Source organism: Polypterus senegalus, chromosome 7 (assembly GCF_016835505.1).
Source record: "Polypterus senegalus isolate Bchr_013 chromosome 7, ASM1683550v1, whole genome shotgun sequence".
Taxonomy (NCBI): domain Eukaryota; kingdom Metazoa; phylum Chordata; class Cladistia; order Polypteriformes; family Polypteridae; genus Polypterus; species Polypterus senegalus.
The window spans coordinates 172,091,969-172,117,459 of record NC_053160.1 but is presented as its reverse complement, the minus strand read 5'-3'; the positions used below and the strand labels follow the sequence as shown (position 1 = coordinate 172,117,459).

At 36.5% G+C, this 25,491-nt stretch overlaps 1 protein-coding gene across 1 annotated transcript in view; it reads left to right on the top strand.

Moving 5' to 3' along the window:
• The window catches only part of ugt8 (UDP glycosyltransferase 8), a 100,349-nt gene extending 81,140 nt beyond the window's left edge, over positions 1 to 19,209 (top strand). Inside the window, exons 3-6 of the mRNA XM_039759613.1 lie at positions 5,065 to 5,207; positions 11,796 to 11,872; positions 15,308 to 15,527; positions 18,243 to 19,209. Of these exons, the coding sequence (XP_039615547.1) occupies positions 5,065 to 5,207; positions 11,796 to 11,872; positions 15,308 to 15,527; positions 18,243 to 18,597 (795 nt within the window). The 3' untranslated portion in view covers positions 18,598 to 19,209. The remainder of the gene's footprint in view (positions 1 to 5,064; positions 5,208 to 11,795; positions 11,873 to 15,307; positions 15,528 to 18,242) is intronic.
• The last annotated feature ends 6,282 nt before the right edge of the window (positions 19,210 to 25,491 follow it).

Below are 25,491 nucleotides of genomic sequence, written 5' to 3'. Positions count from 1 at the left end.
AATCTTCTTCTTCTTCTTTCGGCTTCTCCCGTTAGGGGTCGCCACAGTGGATCATCATCTTCCATATCTTCCCAAAATTACAAAAATATTAGTGAAAATCTAGGGAAAGGAAATGATAAAACTTCTGGCCAGAGAGATTGATCTACCATGGAATCTTTATAAATGAAGAATTTATACTCAACAAGAAAAGAACAAAAAATGGCAAACAAAAAAAAAAAAAGAAACAAAAGGATCACCTGAAAAGGAAACCCTAAGTAACCAAGTCTCAATACACAATACAATAAATAGAATCCACAAAAAAGTGAAGCAAAACCTCAAGAAAACCAGAAAATTAATACTAATGTTTTAGTTTTTCTGGATTGTGTTGGTGGGAATTGGAGAGTCCGGGGGTAAGGTGGTGGTCCCTCTTGGAGGTTTTAGTGTCTGGACTAATTAGCATTACATAGTAGAGTGGGTATCTGTTTGAGTTTTCAAACATTCAGATTTACTAACTTAAGTTTATTGAGCTACAGGAGGGCCCCCTCTTGGGGTTTTGATCGTTCACATTTACTAACATTACATCAATGAGCAGCGAATGCCATGGACTGGCAGTTGGAAAAGAACAGGGCTGTGAAGTTGGTGCAAAACCTTTGACTCCGACTATGACTCGTCTGTTTATGGTACAACAGTCTCTGACTCCGAATCCTCAATTTCTAGTGCCAGCACTTTGACTCCAACTCCTCAATTTTTAATTACTCTAATATATTTAAGTTTATTGAAAGTACACAACATACAAGTTACAGTACAAGGCATATGCCAGTGTGAATCATCAGTCTACTTTTTAGCACTCTAACGTGTTAAAATGCAGGTTTAAAGGCTGTAGCAATGTTGTTGTGGTTTACAAACACAAACATAAGATTAAACCTACAAAATTAAATGATTACCGTATATACTCGCAGATAAGTTCTCCCACAGATAAGTTGGGACATGATTTTATTGTATAATTTCTGGTATTTTATAATGTCGGTCGTATAAGTCGAATGCGGAAAACTCACACTATTGGTCAAAGAGATTATGATATGCTAAAGCCCACCTTAGAGAGTAACCATGGAGCACACAGCCTTTTTTTTTTCTATGTGGGTGTGGCAATGCTCTGTATCAGCGTGTGCTCCTAACCTCTCTCTCTCTGTTGTACCTATGTGACCACATGGTAATACCCAAACTATTCTGAAGCAACGTTTGCACTAATTTGTGTTTTTTGTATCTCGCACCCTCATAACACCTTTATCATTAAGAGCATCCCTTATCTACGATGGAGCATTCGATCAGAAGAAAATCTGAAGCTGGTTTTAAATTAAATGTCGTTGAAGTAGTGAAAGAAATTGGTAACAGCGCTGCTGCAACAAAATTTGATGCGTCAGAGAAACTGATGTGAGATTGGAGGAGGCAAGAAGATGTAAAAAAAAAATAAATAAATTAAGTGTTGCATTTTTGAACGGGTGCATAAGTCGGAGTCTGATTTTATGATCGATTTTTCGGTTTCAAGACCCAACTTATACGTGAGTATATACAGTATTTTAATCAAATTAATATATGTGAAATTGGACATTTTTACAGATTATATTATAATCTACAGTTGGGTCAGATTCAGAGTTGGTATATTTTTACCAACTCTGACTCCAGTAACCCAATAATTTCTTCTGACACCGACTCCACAGCCCTGGAAAAGATTGGACCTGTTCCACCTGCTGCTCACATTACTTTACAGGGTGTGAACATCCTAAATTGAAACGGCAGCTCCTGATGTTTAGAATCAAACAGCTTTGAGGTGAAAATGGACAAGTGGAGGGAGTAAGCGGATCGCACACCCTGCATGACTTGAACTTCACCTCTGATAACTGCATGACTGACACTGCATGTCTGATAGCTGCAGTACTTACTATGCAGCCATGCATTTGCTGATCAGAGCGAAGCTAGAAAATATTTGAAAAAACATCTTCTATATACACACCTGTTCTTTCTGCTTCTTTGAAACAAGCGTTTCAGACTACTTTTTTCTTTTCCACAAAATAGAAGGAACACACATTGGCTTTCCTGGTGGCTCTTTCAAAACTAGCGTTGTCTTCTTCAGTGATTGAGTGAAAGTCAAGATGCAGTGTAATGTCTTGTGAACAATACATTCCTTTTTTTCTTCACATTACAGTGGTTTTAGAGGACCAAATTGTACTGGACTTTTGTAGCTATTCGCTGACATGTGTTACAAGTCCATGACTGGGAAAAGTTTGCACTGGAAGTACAAACACATGATTAAAAAAAAAAAAACCCAACACAGGTGGTCCTAATTTTAATACAGTAAACTGGAGAGGTCAGGTTGGACATACACATATATACCCAAGCGTATGGAGGTTACTGCAAGGCCAATTGGACTGCCCTTTAGCCTTAAACAGGCTTGCAGTACTCAACACAAGTACAAATAAACGTGCTACAAAAAGCAACATTTTTTTTTTAGAGAACTACATCTGTCACACGAAAACTCACTAACCATCAGCTCCTGAACCTTGATCTTGACCTTAATTGAGAGCTATTGATGTGATAAGAGTAACACAACTTACAAATTAAAGGTGCGGACTACTTCAGCCGCATTATTGGGATTTGACTCCTTCTTATGTTTGACAGGAAAAGAACAGCAGTGCAGGCACGTGGCAACATCGGTTAACAGTGAAGCAGTTTTGCAGAAAATTATGCGAAGTTCAGTGCGTAGACAATTTCACACCGACCATCACAGTTAAAGAAGATGTGAAGGATGTCACTTCCCATGTTAAAGGAACACAGACTCCTAAGAAAAAAGAGCCTGCTCTTCCTTTTCTTCTGTAGTTCCTCTGTGTTCCAACTCTAATCCAACCTGTTGAAATCTAAGTTATCGACGTAAATCTCAGTGTTAACATTTGCAGTGCGCTATAAATGCATATGTCATAAATGTAGTGTTAATGTTTGTGATGTACTATATATTGGGTTGACAAATGACATTAGTTTTATTACTACAGATATTTGTGATGCAACATCTGTTAGAAAGACATTCAATGCATATGTTTCTTTCATATGCCATTTAGTATGGGATTTGTAAAAGCAGTGTTAATTTTTCTAAAGCATTATCTATTGGAATGACAAATGCAATGCATTTTATTATATGTTTGTGATGTGCCATCTGTTAGAAAGACAAATTCAATGAACGTGTCTCTATAATATACCATTTGGTATGAAATTTGTAAAAGTAGTGTTAATGTTTGTGATGCTCCATCTATTGGATTGACAAATGCAATGAATTTTATAAATACAAATGTGGATGATGCGTCATCTGTTGGAATGACAAATTCAATGCATATGTCTCTGTTATATGCCATTTGGTAATGTTTGTGGAATAACAGAGACATAGCAACAGGATGGACACACAGTCACGTATCCTTTCATTAAGGTGGAAGAAGATAAGAGCACAGCCTCTTTTTTTTATATACAGTACCTCTTTGTTTCTGTGGTAACTGCTCTGAATTGCATAACCATAATATCAAAGTCCTGGGGAAAAACAAACAATGAGAGATGGTGGTGGTTGTTGTAAATGTGATGTCCTTTTTAATACTGAATCCTTTATCTCACTTGGAAATACATAATACACTTATTTCATAGTGAGATAAACAGTATTTCATTTGCCAGCTCCTTCACCTTTGTTTAAATGGCTCATATCTGTTGTAGATTTAATAGATTTCATTAGTGTTGACTTAAAATATAGATTGATACCAGCCTAACGATAAAGAGTTTTGTTTTCCAATCTGCATTAATATGGTTGTAAGTGGACGACATTGGCAGTTTTTTTTTTCCTATTCAGGTTTGCCTGGTTTTATGTTTGTCCACTGGGTGTAAAGGTGATAGAGCACACATTCAATGATTTCTCGCAATGATTTTGGTGTTTTACGTAGCCTATCTGTTACTTTTTTAGTTTTATTTACAGCAACTCATAAAGTATTCAGACCCCTTCACTTTTTTCACATTTTTCTAGGCTCTAGCCTTGTGCTAAAATCATTTAAATTATTTTTTCCACCACATCAAGCAACATTCAGTACCCCAGAATGACAAAGAAAAGACAGGATTTTAAATATATTAAAAATGAACAACTAAAATAACACTTTGACACAAGCATTCAGATATTTAACTCAGTTCTTAGTTGAAGCTCCTTTGGCAGATATTTCAGCCTGATGTCTTCTTGGGTCTGACGCAACATGCTTTGCAAATCTGGATTTGGGGATTTTTTTTTTTTTTTGGTCATTCTTCTTTGCAGAGCTTCTCAAACTCTGTCAGGTTGGATGGAGACCATCAGTAGACAGCTATCTGCAGGTCTCTCCAGAGTTGTTCAATCGGAATATTTAAGATCATCCCCAGAATTGTCCTTATGCTACAAGTGTGTTGTACTTAGGGTCATATTGTCCTATTGGAAGGTGAACCTTCAGCCCAGAGCATTCTGGAGAAGGTTTTCATTAAGGATATCTCTGTACTAGGCATTGTTCAGCTTTCCATCAACCCTTTCTAGTCTTTCAGTCTTAGATGAAGAAAAACAACCCCAGACTATCATACTGCCACCACCATGCTTTACTGTTGGAATGGTATTGCACACGTTAAGCCCGGTTTACTGCAAACATGACACTAATCTTGACTTCATCAGACCAGAGAATCTTGCATTCCCACAGACTGAGAGTCCTTTAGGTACCTCAAGCAGGCTTTCATGTGTTACTTTTACGGAGGTGAGGTTTCTGTTATGCCACTCTGTCATAAAGCCTATATCAGAGGAGTGTTGTGGTGATGGTTGTCCGTCTGAAAGTTTCTGCCATCTCCTCACAGGGTCTTTGGGGTTCAGCCAGAGTGACCATTGGGTTCTTGGTCACCTCTTGAGAACAAATACAATAAAAAATAGGAAGAGAAAAGACATACTGTACCATACCATTTGATCATATACTTTACTAGTATGTAGTGTGAATATTATGCAAGCTTTTAATGCATACAAATATGAAAATAACAATATATTTTTTGGTTATTTAGGAATTTCTATCCTGGGCTGATGCAACAGAAGACACTGGTTTTGTTTTAGTCTCATTTGGAGCTGGAGTCAAGTACCTATCTGATGATATTGCACATAAATTGGCTGGAGCACTGGGGCGTCTTCCTCAGAAGGTTATCTGGAGGTTAGTGCAACTCTTCATTTACTGATTTAAGGAGTAATGGATACTGAATTGTTTTCTGGGGGGATATATGTGTATTATTTTTTTCAAAATGCATTCTTATCATGAATTTTCATTTCCTTTTAAAACTTCCAGTTGCTGAACTGAAAGATGCAAAATGCCAGCCAAGCATATCCCCAAGTCTTCTATAGCAGAGCTTTTAAAGGAATACAAAATATTTTGTATTTTTTAAATGTTACTTACTCCCCATAGTTTATAGTGATGGATAACAAAAATACTCAAGTCTTATGTTTTCATGTAGACTGAATATAACAGCATTTCTAATAGTATAGGCATCTATGATGACCAACCTTGGACAACAGCAAATAGTCCATTAACACCCATGAAAAAAATCTCATGCTACTCTTGTCACATTATCCACGTGTCATGTCATCCAGACATACAGTATGTCTGTGTTTTTACTAAAGTAATGTTTAATTAATCACTCCCGAAAATGCTAACATGAACATAAATAGAATGCACTCAAATGTGACTAAGCATTTGAATTGATGGCCCACCTCCCTCTCTCTCCTATTGGTCAAGAATGAAGTCCAGTAATAGCGTATTCATTGGCTAACATGGCACTTCACAAAGAGCTGCACAATTAATCGTATATTAATTGTGATTATAATTACACACTCATTGTGCAAAGTGGCGATTACTACATTCCATGTAATACTGTCCCTGTGTCAGAGGTGAGGTTTCTGTTCTGGTGTAGAAAAACTTCCAAGTTTTCATCTGCAAACTTTTTATATTATTTATATTATCACTTTTGGCATCACAGCTTACAGAGAAATGCTTACATACTGCAGGTTCTTTCCTTTTCTATTCTATTAATTTCTAGTAAATTTTCCCTGGGAACAAATAATGTAAGATCTATCTATCTATCTATCTATCTATCTATCTATCTATCTATCTATCTATCTATCTATCTATCTATCTATCTATCTATCTATCTATCTATCTATCTATCTATCTATCTATCTATCTATATCATTTAGCTGACTTTTTGCTTTCCTTGCTTTTATTTATTACTTTTTACATTGACAACAAACATTTACCTCCTGCAGAAAAAACAGTTGTGCTAGGTTATTACTGAGTCTAAATTCTGATTATGTATATGTGTATAAATGGGTCCTGAGGTGGACCCCTTTCTGCTCTAAGTTAAGCTTCAACCGGTGACCCTGCATTGACAAAGAAATCTGAGAATGTGTAAATTTAAAATGTACCTGCTCTTCTAGTAGTGTCGACCTAAAATTAAGGTAGAGTAGATGACAGAGTAGCATGAAGCAAATATTCAAGATGATGCTGGCACTGGATCTAACAAACCCTATGGGGATCAACGTTCTTTAGTAAAAAGCAATGCAAGGTTCATGCCAACCCCACACCCAGCCCTCTCCCTGGAGATCATACAATGCACTATAGATTTTGAGAAAATCATACAATGGTCTGAGTCTGCAGTCTGTTACTGACGACACCATTTCCTCTTTTCTGCTTTGGGAGCCCTCTTTCAAGGTCAGGCAGAGTAATTTAGTGAAGCTGCTGTAGCAAAGAAACTAAATTTCTACAGTGGCAGTCAGAAAAGAGAAACCAAAAGGATAATTACTGCCAGCCATAACTATCCAGTGATATTAAACATTATTCAACCCCTTGGAAATGTTAATAGTTTTTGCTATGTAATATTAAATCACAGTGGGTTTAATTTGGCTTTCAAAACACTGAACAACAGAAAAAGACTTTAATACCAAAGTGTAAACAGATCTCTACAAAGTGATGTAAATAAATTATAGATATAAAAAAGCAAAATAATTGATTGCATAAATATTTACCCCCGCCAAATCAGCATTTAGTAGATGCACCTTTGGCAGCCATGACAGCCTTGAGTTGGTGTGCACAGCCAACATGCAGCATCCATTTGAATAATGCGACAGCTGCCATTTTGGTGCCAGTATGCTCACCACACATGAGCTATTAGGTGGTGATGGGTTGAGAGAGATAACTAATTAAAGAAACGGGATGATTAGGGGGCCAGAATGTACAAGGCCGTGGCAGGCAATTAATGCTTGGACATCAAGAAACACCCACTGTTTTAGAAGGATGCCCAGAGCTTTTTTATGCTCACAGAGAGTCAGGACCTCATCTTTTCTTTTCATCCAAAGGATGGCACCATTTTTAACAAAATGTTTTGTCCTTATTACTGCAAGAGGGATTTGGGACCCACACATAGACCACAGGGAAAGCCTCGTCCCCCAGCCACCTTCCAACTACCCTGATGGCCTCACCAACACCTGTTCTAGCAGTAACCCTAGAGTTTTCCCTGGTTGGTCTCCCACCAAACACACTTAGCTTCAAGTTGGTTACCTGTTCTGAAGTGCAGATGGTATGAGCACCTAAACAGTGTGGCCTGTCATGGCTCACATCGTCTTGTTCCCCTCATGTACACTCGGCATGCTGGTTTTCCTTTGTTACACTTGGGAACTCTTGGTGTTTTCTCAGTTTTTATTTAGTGTGTGTTCACTCCTTGCTCATTCCATCTTGAAATAACTGTAAACTAATCCATAACTGAAGTCGCATAGAATGTTTCTAAATTTTAAGATAAGCAAATTCATAAACTTGCCGTTTTTTTTAAATTGGAGTTCGTGCAATTTCAAAAATATCTACGGTACACTCTATTTAAGACATCCAAATGTATATTGGACCAAATTTCAACAAAGCGGTCCATTGGGAGCTGATAGACGTTAAGATGGTAGTAGCCTTCCACATTTTATGAAAATGAAGCTAATAAGGGCTTATTTTATTAGACCTTTGCATATACAGAAAAACATTTCAGAAGAAGGAACTGGGTAATCTAAGAATAGAACATAGCTGTCAAAAATAAGAAGCATATATAAAACAAGTGTGGGGTTAATATTGTCCAAAGCTGCTTGCTTTGAAGGTTATTAGAATGTTATCAGCATAATAATGTGCTGTTACTGGTGTAGTCTTCCATCTTTCCACCTCTTGAACAGTAAATCTGAGCAGGCCATAGAGGCTGTGCCTTGAGAAGCTGAAGCAGTTTTATGGCAGGCAAGCTGAAAGCTAAGCTTCTAGCATGGACTCTGAACTTTCTTGTAAACAGTTGGATGAGCTGGAAAAGCACCTGGAAACCTGTAGCCGTGTTTAAGTGTGGTTAATATAAATAATGTCTAGATGTTGTTACCTTCGTTGAATTGTTCCCTTGTCAAGTTACACCAACAACAATGAAACAATTAAACAATGGAATGAATGTCTATTTTTTAAAGTTGCTATGTGACACAGTTGCTACACTTGATGCTGTGATTAATATATCTGTGGACAGATGAACCCTCACGGGGGGTTTGTTTCAGCCTGTTCAGGGAAGTGAAGGTCTAGTATTGGCTTTTGTTGAGGGTGTTGAAAGATGGAAAAACTGTTGTCGCTGCAGGGTCAGTAAGACTGATAAAGGGACATACTGTGCCTGGGGCAAAAATTACAGTGCTGAATGAGTCCACTGAAGCCTCCAACTAGCTAAGAAAATGAAGGCATCATCCATTCCATTTGCTTTCATTTCAAGATGTACAAGAGTTTTCCATAAAGTTTTCAACTTTTTCTACATTTCAGTCATTCTGCCATTAATTTGAAATACTGTATCCTACTGATTTCTGCATTTCCTTAGAGCAGTGGTTCCCTAACTCAATCCTGGGGACCCACCGTGGCTGTAGGTTTTTGTTCCAACCAACTTCCATTTTTCATTGGACTCTTAGCCTAATTAAGTGAGTCACTACTTCCCAGTTTCTGTGTTTTGGAGTCAATGTAGAAATTTTTATTAAAATTTAATAAGCAGTTATATGGGGAATATGTATTTTTTTTAAGTCGTTAACAGTATTTTCAGTCTAATTTTCATTCTGCATTTCCAGGTGTTCTGATTATTTAATTGATTATTTACTAATTAGCGAGTCTGACACTGAAGTCGTTACTTTCATCATCACGAGTATCTGCTGTGCTGGTTGTTAATTTTCACTATTAGGTTTAAATGAAGGGTGCAAACTACACAGAAAAAGGGGAAAATAATAGGAAAACAACAAAAGAGAATTAAGCATTTATAGTTTTAGAAAAAAATCTAATTTTCTAAATCTACTATCTATATATAAAATCCTAAGCCTAAAATTTATGTGATGTTTTATGTCATGTTTTTTGTCACGCTTTAAGTCGGGCTTATTTTAAACCTACATATATATATATGTTTGGTATCATTTATCGAACTTTAATGTGATGTTAGATTTTGAGATTCTTATTCCGTTTTTAAATTATAAAGTAAAAAATATCAAGAATTCGCATCCCACGAGACGAGATTTTGTGCCAAGAGATTTAACCGTGGGCGGGGCCGGAAATAAAAGACAAAGAGTAGGATAGCTGCTGTACAGGCTTTTAAATGTTCAAAGCGCAGCATGAGATGCAGATCACGCTGCAGCAGCAAACCAGTGCTGAACGAGCAAAGAGGAGATAAAAAAAAAACTTGATTTGTTTCCCATTGTATTACCATTTAAGAGGGGGTTTCAAAGGAGTGACCGCATCTCCTTGAGGTGCGTTCAGCCCCCCTCTTCACAACGCGAACAGCAGGTACGTGAACAGGCAGAAAAGACTCTGCTATATGCAATCAGTAACAGAAAGCTATCAATAAACTATCAATTTGATATTTATAAAACAGAAGTAAATCCTCACAAATAGCATCATGCCTTTTTTTGCATTCACAGTGACCAGACTCCACAAGATACTTGCACATGTAACGTGAATTTTTAAGAAACAAGGTTTTTGTCTTATTTACCTTCACCCGATATTGAGTGTGCATGTAAACGCGATGACTGAAAGGAATTTTTGCAGGATATGAGTAGACCCTAGTAGCGCTGTCTTTTGATTGTAAGAACAGCTCTTAGTTTATGTAGAATAAACTCCAAATACTTTTCAAATCCTTTTGTTGATGGACTCTGGTGAACCAGTTTACTGTTGGTATGATCTTGGCTTTGGTGTTCCACGAACATCGTACTTCCACCTGATTATCTTTATATTCAGAGATCTTTTTGGCTTCTTTGACTGTCATGTTGAGGTCATCAAGCAAACATGCTTTCTCCTTCCTGTTATAGAACACGATGACTGGACAATTTTCTGTGATGTTCTGATCAGTACAGTCCTGAATGTTAGTAACTGGTTGTGGGACATGGTGATACCACTGGTTAGACACTTGCAGTATACACCAAGTTGAGTAATGTATATAACTGACTTATCAATTGTGTCTTTGTGTATATTATCTAGCTGCCAATTCAGTGCATCCCAATAAAACATGGCTACTGGTCTCTTCAGTTTATTATTATTTCAGCCCTTAAGGTGAGTTCTGTAAAGGCTTTAATGGAACTGTATATACAATAATTGCACTATTCATAGATAAATTGGTGCCATTTAATAAATGGTGACTGACAGTATAAACCTTTGCCCGTATTTATGAAGCCTCTCAGAGTAGTAAAACAATCCTAACTGGCTTTAAAAATCTCAGAGTGATGCAAATTTGGTTCTACATAAGTACACAAACATTACACAGAAAAATGGGAAAAAAAAATATAGATATATATATATATTGTCACGCACGCACGAGTGGGAGACCGCCGAAGGATCTTAACACACCTGGGAAGACATTCGCCGGCAGGGAATGGCAGGGTACTAACTTTCTCCCTCTGCTTTCTTTTAGGAAAAAAGACGCTCCGCCACCATAAGCCGGTTTGCCCGCAGTGCGTTACTTCCGCCCTTCCTCCTCCATCTTTTCCTGACATCATCGATCCCATCCTCCCTCACGGTTCCTTCCCAGCATTCCTCCACTTTCGGGTCCTCCCTCATAAAATGGCCGCCGACGCCATGATTCGGCGTCGCGCATATGAACTGTTTAGTTTATATTTTTGACCTGCTTTTCTTTTTTGATTGTGGATCGTCTACAATATACGGGGCCGGAAAACCCCAAACCTTTATGCTGTGTACTTCTACATCTTTTACTATATATATATATATATATATATATATATATAATATAGTGATGTGTGAGTCACTGTCTTGCACCCCGAAACATGAGGACGAGTCTCAGTACTTTGGCAAAACCAGCTTTATTCAGCTTGAAACAGGAACAGCACGATTATTTATTGTAGCAGGATCTAACACCACAAACATAGCAATCAGGCAGAGTCGTGGCCAGGTTAGTGGCCAAGTAATATTGTTCCTTGCATCACCCATCGACAATGGCGGCTTATAGCGTGATTATGATCTGCTCAGATTCGCTTCAGTGGCAAGCTGCTGCAGCGCTGTGAGCTTACAGTTGCCCCAGTAGCAGAGAAACAGTCTTCCACAGCCACGATGATCGTGCTTCGGGATGCTCTTCGGTGTGTCATCCTGTTGGAGGGAGCCCCAAAAGAGTTTAGAAACGTCATAATATATATTCATTCTTGAACTTGTAATGTGTTACAGACAAACTTATTTGTTACTGTTGCTATTAAGTGTTTATTTTTATTGCTTTAGATTCTCTGGAACAAAGCCCAGCAACTTGGCAAATAATACAAAACTTGTAGAATGGATGCCACAGAATGATCTTCTAGGTAAGCATTAACTTAAGTTATGTTCTTCTTTTTTCGTGGGTTAGCCATAAAATCAAAAAGTAAAAAGTTGATTGTTATGCATTATTGCACAAAGTATGCCATACAGGGTGTGCTGTTAAAATGTGTAATTTTATTTCCTGAATATTATTTCAAAGCAGCATAACTGACAGGAATTTCTGCAATATTCGGTGCTTTTAGAAAGCTTTCAGACCACTTCATTTTTTCACATTTTGCTGTGTTGCAGTCTTATGTTTAAATACTTTAATTAATTTTTTCTCCACATCAAAAAGCACTTAATACCCCAAAAATGACAAAGTGAAAAGAGGATTTTTTGAAATTTTTCTAATTTACTGAAAATGTAGGATCTTGGTGTGTCTCTCTGATATCTCAACCCTAATGATGGGGTGCCATCTCCAACTCAACTTGGCAAAGACGAACCTCCTTGTTATCCTAGCAAACTCATATATTCTGCACTTCAGCTTAGATCATCCATCCATCCATCCATTATCCAACCCGCTATATCCTAGCTACAGGGTCACAGGGGTCTGCTGTAGCCAATCCCAGGCAACACAGGGCACAAGGCAGGAAACAAACCCGGGCAGAGTGCCAGCCCACCGCAGAGCTTAGATCATTATAACTAAAAACTACTATACCAAGTCAATATGCAACTTTTTGGTGCTGATCAGTTGCCAGCTAGCCTTCATTGACCATATTGCAGATTTACTCTACACATATAAGATGAGGCCATATCTGATGGAATATGCAGCACAATTTGTGATCCAGGCACTGGACTTGTTGCATCTGGACTACTGCAACTCTGCTGGGAGTATCTGCATGTGCTACCAAGCCACTGCAGATGTTTCAAAATGCAGCGAAAGTTCTTCTGTTCAACCAGCCAAGGTGGATGCATGTCATTCCCCAAATCAAGTCAATTCAAGTCACTGGCTACCATTAGCTGAACACATTTAGTTCAAACCCTTAATTCATGCCTACAGAGTAGGCAGTGGATCAGTGCCTTTGTATATGGCAGCCTATGCTCTTTCTGGCCCACTCAGGACCACTAGTGAATGGCATCTGGTGATGCCACTTCCACACAGCTGAAAATTTCAGTCCTCTTTTAATTAAATGATTTTATTTAACTTGACTCCTCTGTCTGTTTGTTTCTCTGGGTCAAATCTTGCAACTGATTTTAAACCCACTTTTGGCAAAGCAAATTTCTTCAAATTTTGCATATGTGTTCAGTATCGATGATAAAACACTAATCCGTCAAAACCGATGCAATTACGTAACAAATTACACTGTAATCAATGGTTATGCGATTCCAATTAACACACACACAACAATGTTGGAGACAGAATATAGTGCAATATAGGAGCATACAAGTGAGAGATGCATCGGATTGCCCTCATTTGCCACTTCCAGTGAGTGGAGTGGGTAAATATGCATGCTGACTTTACTTGTTTGGTCGTGCGAAGGAGTAGCCTTGATGATTACGGTGAGGAAGTATTGCCATAAGTTCTGTCGTCGATATTTTTTTTGCAGCAACGAAGCACTAATCCCATAAGAGCCTGAATAGAAAAATATAGGCCAAAATGTAATTCTTTTTAGTATTCAAATAATTCTGCAAAAAATATATATTAAGTAAAACTTTTAAAAAAGCTTCCCGTTCATGAAAAATGATTAAAGAAAAGTCATTTACAAAATACTCAAAGACTAAAAAGTAAAAAATAAATATATAAAAAAAATTTTTTAAGTAAAACAATTTTATTTACTTCTCTCTATATAAAATCCAACGTCTGTCTGTATGTCTGTCCACTTTTCACGAGATAACTACTTAATGGATTTAGATTAGGTTTTTTTCTATAATTTGCTTGAACATTCCGGTTGATTCTGTGACTTCTCTCATCACACTAAGCGTAATAGTTCGCTTGCGGTACCGATTTATTTGCACAAATCCAACAGACACGCAGTGGGCGGAGGCCCTCCTCACTCAAGTGACAGCCTCAGGGCGGGTACCTTACATCCGCTTAGCTAGTGAACTACTTAACAGATTCAGATCGGTTTTTATTCTAAAATTTGCTTGAGCATTCCGGTTGATTTTGTGACTTCTCTCATCACGCTAAGAATCATAGTTCACTTGCAGGAGTGATATATTCACGCTAATCCAAGACAGAGGCTGCAGGCCGAGGGGAGGGGGAAGCTTGACATCAGGAGTGGGAAGCCGAGCAGGGCTCTCCTCACTGTCCTGTTTCACTACTACGCGGGCGGAGCCACGGGGGACGGCAAGTTAGTTATAAATACACTAAAGAGCAAAAAAATCACTTTTTCTTTAACCAGGATTTTTGTGGTTATATGTGACTAAATAAAATCGCAGGGCACACATAAATTAATTAATTCAATCAGTTAAAAGAATAGCTACTTTCATCATAAAATATAAAAAAAAAAAAACAACAACATTGTAATTCCCACCATGCTAAACAAGTTTCAAAAATTGTTTGAATCAATTAAAGTTATGTGCACCCCATGATTTTACTTAGTCACATATAAAAATATATATATTTTTTTGCATTTTAGTGCATTTATAACTAAAGTAAATAAAATAATTTTACCTAAAAAAATGTATATATTTTATTTCTTGTTTAGCTCCTGGCTGGTAGAACAAGCTGCCAACCTTCATGTAAACTCTTTGATGACTCTCTTGTACTCTGAATGTCTGTCTAATTGATAATGGCTTTGATGGGTTATTGTGACTAGGGAAAGATGAATTAGTCTTGTGTTTGTTCCATTTTATAGTTCTTCACTTGTGATGACTAACTTTGTAACCTTGTCCTGTTGTTTCAAAACAGTCCCTAGGCTGATGTTTACTTGATTATGCCGACCTCATGTGCAGGTTGCTACTAAGTGAATAAATGTGAATGTAAATAAAATACTGTAAAACCCAAAGAAGGTGTAGGCAAATATACCTTTCACCCCAGAGATACTGTCACCAGGAGAAGCATTGATCCATGTAACACAGTAAACATTAAAATGTACAATATTTAATAAATAATCAGCAATGATGACATTATTGTCAGAATACATAATGTTATCATTGATTAGAAAATGGAGAAGTCAGTATGCAGAAATACATGAAATGTTGGAGTTATGTGCATACATTCAGAAGACTGGTGGTATGTTGGAAGACATTTAGTTGATGGCGGTAATCAGAGTTTTATTTTCTCATCAAGAATACCTCCCCACCTTGCTAAACTGTTATAGTAGGCATAGCTAAGTTCAGTTTTAAGGTCGGTCTGAATCTCAGTCATTTTTTACAGAAGGGTGATAAATCATGTGTAAAAGGCGAGTTCTTCTTCAAATTGCTTGATGTGTTATCGTGTTGATTATAAACAATAGTCATTTTCATCAAATATTTCAATTGTTTGGATTTCTTTTTAGGCCACTCCAATATACGAGCCTTTTTAAGCCACGGAGGTCTCAATAGTATCTATGAAGCAATGTACCACGGTGTGCCTGTTGTGGGAATTCCATTGTTTGGTGACCACTATGATACCATGACACGTGTCCAAGCAAAAGGCATGGGGATTCTTCTAGAGTGGAAGAAGATGAGTGAAGACGATTTGTATGAAGCTATGGTTAAAGTGATGAATGATTCAAGGTAAAAAAATTTTTTTTTTCCAAATTAATCATTTCATCACATTTCTGTTATTTGTAGGGCACATTTCACCTTTAAGTACTCACTTTACTTTGTGTTACTTGAGGAGACTTGCTGTGCCACTGCTACTGCTCAGCTGTACTCCATCTCCACCACCAGACTTCAGAACTCTTCTCAGTGTCACACTGCCTTACAGGCCTGATGTCTTTTCTTTTCGTCAGCCTTACTGTTTCTAGCTAAAAGCTACATTTCCACTGAGTTGAAGTAACTATTATAAGGAAGTTCTCAATGTTTAAAAGCCTTGCATAGGCCTTTCAAAAGTATATTCACAGGGAATCGAGAAATTGTCGGGTTGTATCTGGAAAGCTTATCAGCAACTCTTCATCTAAAGGATGCCATACTGCTCAGGGTTTTGATCACAAGAGTGTAAATGTGCCAAATGTTCACTATACAGAAATAAACACTGAAAGTAGATCTGTGCACAGTGTATAATCTGCTGTCAACACTGCATTGTAAACTCAAGGTCCATTGACGGTAAAGCATTGCTTCTGTGTGAAGCCATCACAGATGTAATGTTAATATGTTACTCTTACCTGAAACCTGGTAAAAAGCAAACAATTTGCATCTCTAAATGAGATAACCCCCGTATGGTTATGTTTACTTTGCAGTAGCTCGTAGGTCATGTCAGGGTGATGGTCTAGTAATGGTAGTTAGTTCTGAACAGAACATTAAAAGAACATCCATTGAATGCACTTTGTCTGTTGAATGTGTGGCCCAAAAACTGATAACAAATTCTGGTTCACCTTTGCCCATTATTCTTTATCATCTTTCAATGAAAATTGGAATTTCTTACATGATTTTCAATTGTTTTCCAAACGTGTCAAACTTGTTAAGCAGACATTCCTACATAAAAAAAAAATATTACTGAATTTCTGTCCCCCCTTGGCTGTTTTGATTTAGTACAGCATATTCATTTGCTACTCACTCACTTTGTCTAAACATTCGACTAACCACCTGACAACACTCACAGCGTATATGTGGTCATCTCAGGCTAATACTGTAGTGTTTTAGACAACCTCCATTTTTTTTCTGTCTTTAACTCAAATTTTCTTTACAAACCTCACAAATATCTATCACTGCAGCATTGCTAACTCCATTTCTGATCTTTATCTTGCCAAAGTCATCCACATCTTGTTGACAGCCCTACACACTCAGAAGAAGACTCTGTATTTTTAGAACTTTTTAATCTAACTGTATGTGTTTCATATGGTCTTCCCAAGAATTGTTTATAAACGCTCTGAAATCATTTCAGTTTTTTTTTTTTGGGTGCCTCGTGACTCACGGGTATAAGAAAATCCCACATAGGATATACCACTCGACTCACCCTGATGTCTAGTTATGCAAGACAGTGAGCTTTTTGGGGTTCTCCTCCATTTTGGCCCTCTGGGCCTGTGAAACCATCATTTTTATTCCATTTTGGACCATATTTTGTGCAGGAAATTACACAGTTATGATATGTGTTCAGCAAAAATAAGAAAAACTTGTGCAGGCCAAATCAACCAACCTCAAGGGTTCATCCCCCTAATATGATGCGAGGGGTTAAAGTTACTTCTTTTCACACATCTTCAAAAAAAAAAAAAAATGGTGATTGGTCATAGAGACAAATATACTGTTATTTTTTGACTATTTTGAGGTTGCTGATCACAAATATATTTTTGATATTTGATTATTTACCAATAGTCTTAGGTCTCTACAAGCCACTCCAAGAAGGGTAAAAAATCACAAATTTCAAACCTAAGCATGTGGAGTGTACTTTTAGACTATTTCAAGGCCATTGATTCCGAATATGATGTTATTTTTTGATTTTTGTTCCTTTACAAGGGATCAAGCCCTCTGTGGACCTCTATCAGAGTGTGAAAAATGGAACATTTCTATTACAATCAAGAATATTTAGACGTTAAACTTTTAAATTGAAGCACACATTTTAATATTTCAGATATTTAATGCAACAGTACTTGTATTCCTATCTCCAAGAGTTGTGCTTTCTCGATCTTCATTAACATGACGTATAAATCGGCCTAAATCCCTTGGTCTGTGCTTATCATTGTAAAAATGCATAGGCGTCAAGTGCTAAAGGAATCTCCTAATATACAGTACGTACTGTGCTCAAATGGCAGTCCATCTATTGAATACGCAGCATAAGTAAACCTTAGGGGGCTCTGCTTGTTTTTCTGCTATGTCAGGGAAGTTTCCACTAATTGACAAAACAGATGTAGATTTGTCTATTCTACTATGGTGAGGTTCTATTAAACAAACATTTGCTCTCACTCAATTTCAGTCACAAGTTTGCAGATACTGTAAAGATACTGTTAAAGGTTCTGTCACCTTGTAAGGCACTTTTTAAGGAGGTACTTAATGGTGATTAAAAATAATGTCTGTCATACCAGGATACTCTTAAGCTATAAGAGGGTCAGATGAGATTCATCTTTGGGAAGTGAGTCCACAACTCCGAAACTTGGATTTAGCACAAGATGATAGATAGATAGATAGATAGATAGATAGATAGATAGATAGATAGATAGATAGATAGATAGATAGATAGATAGATAGATAGATAGATAGATACTTTATTAATGGATTTATAGGAGATGGTGGTTGTAACACTGGACTTGCAAGTTTCTCGTAACATACTGTTCATCCTTTTTTTTTAACTTCTAGGTACAAACAACAAGCTATTCTGCTTTCCGATATCCATAAAGACCAGCCAGGCCACCCTGTGAGTCGTACACTCTACTGGATCAACTACATCCTACGTCACAAGGGAGCGGAACATCTTCGTGCGGCTGTGTACAACATCCCTTTTTATCAGTATTTCCTCTTGGATGTAGTTGCAGTTTTGATACTAGGGACACTTATCATACTGTATATATTGATAAGAATATGGAAATTTCTGGCTTCTACATTCAAGTCTGGCTGTGAGCATAGCAAGGCCAATGGCTTCTGCCATAATGGTATCCCAAATGGAAAATATAGACGGAATGGCCACATTAAACATGATAAAAAAGTAAAATAAGTAAAGAAAGCTAGTCATTTCTTAATTTTGTGGCTAAAAGTTAGCGATTTTCACATTTTTTTTAAATTTATTACACTGTTTCATTGTGTGCGTGCATGTGTGTTTTTTTTTTCTCTCTCTCTTTTTTTTTTTTTTGGTCTAACACACAACTACTATACTGATTTCAATTTTCAGGAAAATATTTGAACAAAACCAAAACTTCTTTTAACTATGTTTTACTAATTTTCAGCCTGGAGGGCATATTTGAGACTGTTTTGATAAGCACAGCTGCATAAAATCGCGTTTTTCTTCACTTAAGCCTTAACTTATAAATTAGACATATATGACTGGATATGTGTGAATGAATATAAGTGCGTGTGTGTATGCATCTGAACACTGAAAAATTCTTAGCGAGATGCTTTATGAAGTGGCCTTAAAAGAACTAATAGAATGGTTTATGAATACACGATGTAAATAGAAAAATTAATTTAACATTTTACATTTGGGGTCATTTTAAGATGACGAGGTTAACGTTTAAAGCTGCTCCATGCCGAGACATCATGTTTATTTGAAATTTCTATTTATAGAGTGTTCTCACATTTCTTTTTTTGTTGCGTATGTTTGTACGAATGAGTTTTATTTATAATGTTGAAATACACTTTTTTTTTTTTCTAAGTTGTAACCTTTTTCAGTTTTTTTTTTTTTTTTTTTTTTGGTAATTTGGATTAATTCAGTGACAGAAACTGATCTTAACCAAATTATTATTCTATATATATTTTTTTATTGTACTCCCCACATACAGTGCTATTTTCCTTTAATCAGACTTTTTGAATGTCCCAAAAGCCTCCCTTTTTGTTTTATAATTGTGCTTCCCAGGTGTTTATGCTTTATAGTCAACATTTCATAAACTGTGTATTTATTTATGGAAAACCTTTTTTTTTTTTAATTATTCAATGTTATTATATTATCTAGACTTTAAATGTTTTAGACAGATAATCAAAATGTGCTGCTAACTTGCAGGACCTTTTTTGATTTCAACATGAAGACATTAAGAAAGAAACTGCCACATTTTGTTGATTCAGCTCCATGAAAAATGCCTTACTCGATTAGTTCTTCCATCGATATATAATATAAAACAGTGCAGGGCTAGCAAATTAGAAACATTTATGTATTTGAAATGATTCACTCACCTTTACTTGTGACCTTTAATGTAGAGTGAAATGTTTCGTCCATGATTTTATTTTTTTGTACAGTTTCCTAAATAGGGGTGCTAACCTGTGGTGCTATAAACTTTATATTTTTCCTTGTTTATTTATCACACAAAAAATATTCTCTATTATCGACACTCCAGCTATGCTAAATTGTTTAACACTTATTGAAAAAAAGTGCATCTATTTTCAGAATACACTTTTCCAGTTGAGTATCTTGAAAATTAAAGTAGTTTTAATGATCCTTTTTAACTGCATTATATTCAAATCAAATAAGATACCCCTTTCCCTTTTCATCTAAAAGGGTTTCATATGAAAAATACAAGAAAATAAAGGCCAGCCACATTTTTCTATCTTTTCATAGAGAAAGGTACTCCTTCATGTGCAAGCTTTAATAAAAGCAAAACGATGCAGACTTTTTTTATTATGGTCTCCAGAAACGACCCGACCAGTGATATTGGTGGTCTAATATTGAGCATATACAGTAGAAGAACTTTAGAATCAAATCAACAGCATCACTCTAAACGCCTTCTTTGTATTCTGATATCTTCCACCAGTTCAATACTAGACCAGTGAGGTCTTTGGCCTGCTCTTCTCTGTTCATTTTATATGAAAACTACAGCATTATTTTACTAAGGTGATTTTTTTTCAAAGCTGCAACACAAAACAGCACTTTTTTGCTATTACAAAGTAGGAAAAACATGATTGGTCCTAATTGCCCTAATACGAAAGGTGAGAGAGGATGTGCAATATCGTTATTTTTTTTTTTAATTGTTTCCTCAAGATAACGGACTAATTTTATCGAAATCTCGAGAAAACGAACTTTGCTTTCTCGAGATAACGGAATAAATTTATCGAGATCTCGATAAAACAAAAGATCTTGTTTTCTCGAAATTATGAAATAATTGTATCTAACATTTAATTTTTAGCTTATTGAAGCCACGTCCTGTTTAAAATGGCAGAAGAGCCGAACTGTATTGATCAGCTTGTCACATTTTTGTTCAATCAAAGGCTGACGCAGGCTGAAATAAGTTTATGCCTTAGTTTAGAAAATAATAACGTTAGTGTCCGTCATTTAAGAAGATGTAATTTAAGCGAGCCTGATGCCAGGAGCAAAAGTTACGTTTCATTTTCTCAAGATCGCGATAAAATTATTCTGTTATCTCGAGAAAACAAAGTTCGTTTTCTTGAGATCTCGATAAAATTAGTCTTTTATCTTGAGGAGACAATTTAAAAAATAGCGATATTGCACATCCTCTCTCGGCCTCCGTACCTTAAAGGTTTTTGAGCAAGCTCAATAAATTCTTCACAACATTCATACATTTTGGCAAATTCTGAAGGACTTTTGAAGCATTACTCATAAAGCAAATTAATTCTATTTTTCTAGTGTTACTTTTTGTACTAGAACTATATTCTATGGGCTAGGATTAGTACAGTTATTACACAGGGTGCCAGCAGTGCGTTATCACAATAGACTATTTATTAAGCAATAAGGTCACATTGTCACCAGAAACGGCACTCTTAAGCCCTAATCAGGCAGTTCTCCTTTTAAAGTAATTACTACTGGAAGACCTCTATCATTTTTTAAGGCCTATCCAGACAGGAGTAGGCTTACACCAGGAGGTGTGGTAAACAAATTACTATGGAAGGGCCTCTGTAATTCTAATCCCGTCCTGCGGCTTAAATGACTGAATTTTACTGACATGTGACTGAAACAGGACTAGTTTAACCAGGGGTGATTTTTTTAAAGACTTCTTATAGAAGTTAATATGCTTCATAATCTTAACTGAGATGTGAACATGCAGTCCTTAAAAGGTTACTGATATGAATGATTCAGATGCAATTTATGGCATCTCCTGGTGTAAAACTAATCCCACCTGATGGAGACTTTAGAGGATTCTAAACTGTTGTAAACCCAAGGCTGTTTGTCTGTGTTTGATTTTTTTCCATTAATTTGGGTTTTCCTCCCAAATTTCAGACACAAGCAGGGGAATCTGAATTAGCCTAGTACATGTAATTATGCGTTACAGACCCTACAATACTGATACTGACAGTGAACTGGGCAGAGCAGGTCTGAAATGGGATCTATGGCTTGCCTTAAATGCACATCTAAACTTTGCACAGTCATACAATGGAAGTGCATCACAGGATTTTCCCTGGCAGGTGTTATTTAGAGAAATATGAAAAGCACAGCTTTGCATATGACATAATGAATGACATCAACCATATCAATGAACTTAATACTCACATTTTTGTGCGAAACAAGAGTAATTAGTGAATTAAGAACACAAAAGAGATCATAAAGGGTTTAATTGAAGGCTTATGGCACACAAAAAAGATTTTCAGTCCATCATTATAAATTCATTCCACACACAAGTCCAAACAATGACTGAGGATAATATGGAGATGGAGTTGCTTAAAAGGTAGGGTTGCCAGAAGCAGGGTTTTGAATAACCAGAAGCCAGGAGTGACTTCATGTATCTTCACACAGTCGATCTTCAGGTATGCAGATAAAAAAGGAAGAAAGACATCAGGTGACAGCACCAACACTCAGTTTGTGGTGGAATTACCATTTGATGAGCCCAGAAGTTGTCTCCTACGCACGGGTGTTTGACATTAGTTATTTAACATGGTGGCACTGTGGCTACTGGTGCTGCTTTACGACTTAACGCCCACCACACCAGAAAAAACATGAGCTATACAATTAAGGAAAATACTCCTTAAACAAAGAATAGTCGTAAGTCACCATTAGTAATCAAAGCAAGACGGATGACTTTTATTACGACAAGCTTGAATGAAACCCAGTGCATTTAATCAATTCAGTGTAGCTGACTGACTAAAATCACAAAGCATTTCCCTTAAGTAAAGCAGGTCCATTTTTGTAGCACAGTTTATGAAGCATTTAAGTTTCCACCAATCAAAATTTTGATAGACATCATACAATTATAATACATATGTCTTTAAATTATCTAAAGATCCTGAAATAGTTCTAATTATCTCATCATTCCCTTAGTGATTTGTGCCAGCTATAAATGTTACAGATTGTCTTAGTTAAACACATTTTGAGGTACTTCACAAATTCACACAGCATGTTTTTCCCTTACAGTTACTGTACATTAACTGAAGCCTCTAATTTTTTCCCGTTGAGGTTTGTGAACAGTTGTCCTCCATGATTCACTGGTGTCTCATCGGGATTTGCTCCTACGTTTTTGGATAGGCCCAAATTCCTACCGATACTATACTGGAAAAGGCGTGTTCATAAAATGGATACAATTTTTTATGACTACTTATTGGAATCAAAAGAACATGGAGCAAGTAAAAAGTCAGTCAGTCAGTTATTTTCTCTCCAACTTAGTCCTGAACAGGGTCACAGGGGATTGATGGAAGGCGCAAGGCAGGAATAAACCCCGGACAGGGCGCCAGTCCATCACAGTGTACCTCTTCAGATGTTCTTCTATCTCTTTATTCAACCTAAAATGACTGGTCTCTTCATGCATTATTTATGGAATTCTAAGCAGCAATTTAATGTAAAAATTAATAATGAATTACAATGCACTAGTTAACTGTTTTAAACTTTGAAACTCTATTTTTGAAATTGGTTGAAATTTTTCCAAACCCTTTTATTCCAATGAGGTTGCGGATTTTTATGATGCATGTAATTATGGGTTGCAACCACCATTGCACAAGATCGCCAACATTTTTATATTTAAACCTGGGATACACAATTTCCCCATCCCCTTCATTTAAGTTTATTTCCTTTTTTAATATACTGCTAAAAACATTTATACTATCTTGTTGTATGAGATGGTTTACTTGATAATTGTGTCTTATTTGAGTTGCTATTTATGCAGCCCTAAAAAAGCTGTGTTGCAGAGGAACTTCATATTTTTTAGGTCACCTGAGAGAGCAACAAAATATTTTGGAACTTCACTGACTTTTACACTGTGATTTAAAATAATTGCAGCGCCATCCTGCTAGGAGCAGACACTTGTACTGTAGTAGTAGTGGTAGTAGTAAGGGGGGAAAATAGGGAACAACTTTTATCAATACTTGAACAAATGAATATCAGCAAATTATGAATGTTTTTGAAAACGTTAACAATAAGGTGTCTTTAGGCTATGAATAGTGGGATGGTTAAAAAGTGTATGAAAGCACTCCTGACTGCTGCTGTTTTAAAAGTTTTAGTATTAATAGCTAGCAAAACTACTTTTAAATGCTGCAGCTGAAGCAGTTATATATTGTAAAATATTAATACAAATTAAAGCAATAAAAAAGTAACGTTTCAGTGGCTTTTCACTCTTTAAATTCTCAGTGAAATATAACATTACTAGTACATCCAGCAGTTTCATGAACATGGACGATGGATTTAGCATGGAAGTCGGTGTACCATGGAGTTTGTGTGAAGATAATGTAGGCGCTCCATTATTCTTCGGACAGGGATGACATTTTGATTGCATGTCATTGAGGACATCCACCAGCTTATTGGGCAGAATTTGGTTGGCTCTGTTTTTCTGTTCTGCAGAAACAAATACAGGTAACTGTGTGGCAGCTGACATCCAAAAATATGTTGTTCATAGTTGTCTATATTGTAAATATAACATGTAATTAAAAAGGATCTAATGAAGAATAAATTTTACACATTTTGTCTGTATTGTTTTTTTCCTGATTGGTCAATGGTAAACACAGAAATCTTGACAACTTTTAACAAGTATGAAAATGTCCTCATTGTATAACATTCAAGTAATTTTGAAAATTTCGTAACTTATTTGAAGGTTGGAGCATTTTTTAATGTTTCTAGTCATTTCATCGAAATGTTCATTACAATTTGCTTGATTATATATTTTTGTAACAGTGAGTCCTATTGCAAAATAACAGATAGTAGAATGTAATTGCATTCATTAATACTATAAAAAAATTATTCTTTTAACATTTTACAAGATCAGGTGGTTGAAATTGCCTTCTGAGATTCAAACTCAACAGATGAAAAAAATGTACATGCTTATAACTGGCTCCTGGATAAGAGGAGGCTCTGTAGCTAATTGTAGTTCAAATTTCTTAAACCTAAAATTTTTCAAAGACGGACCTGATGGAGTATTAAAATCTGTGCTGAACATTAAAACATAGAACAATCACGACGAGAACAGACCATTAAGCCCAACAAACCTCACCAGTCCTATCCACTTAATTCTTCTAAAATAATATCAAGTTGAGCTTTGAATGTTCCTAAAGTTCTACTGTCTACCACACTACTTGGTAGTAAAACCTCCTAATGTTTGTGCAAAATTTACACCTAAGAAGTTTCCAACTGTGTCCCTAAGTTGTATACACTATGGTACCGGAAGGTACCAGAGTAAGATTTCACAATTCAACCTCAAGTCTCAATTTAAAATTATTGGCTGCATCCAAACATGATCGTTAGTGGATCATTGTGCCGCTTTGCTGATAAGTTAAATAAGATCAATGAACTGGCTGTGCTAGTGAAAAATGCCAGGACCTACAGAGAATGCAGTTTGTTGTATTTTTGTGAAATGTGGCTAACCACTAGCATCCCAGATGCTAATGTGGAGCTACCTGGGTTTAGCACAGTTATAGCGGACGGAACCGCAAATACCTGCGGGAAGCAGAAAGGAGGAGGACTTGCTCTCTATGTGAATACAAGGTGATGCAACCCTGGACATGTAAACATCAAAATCTCCACATGCTGCCG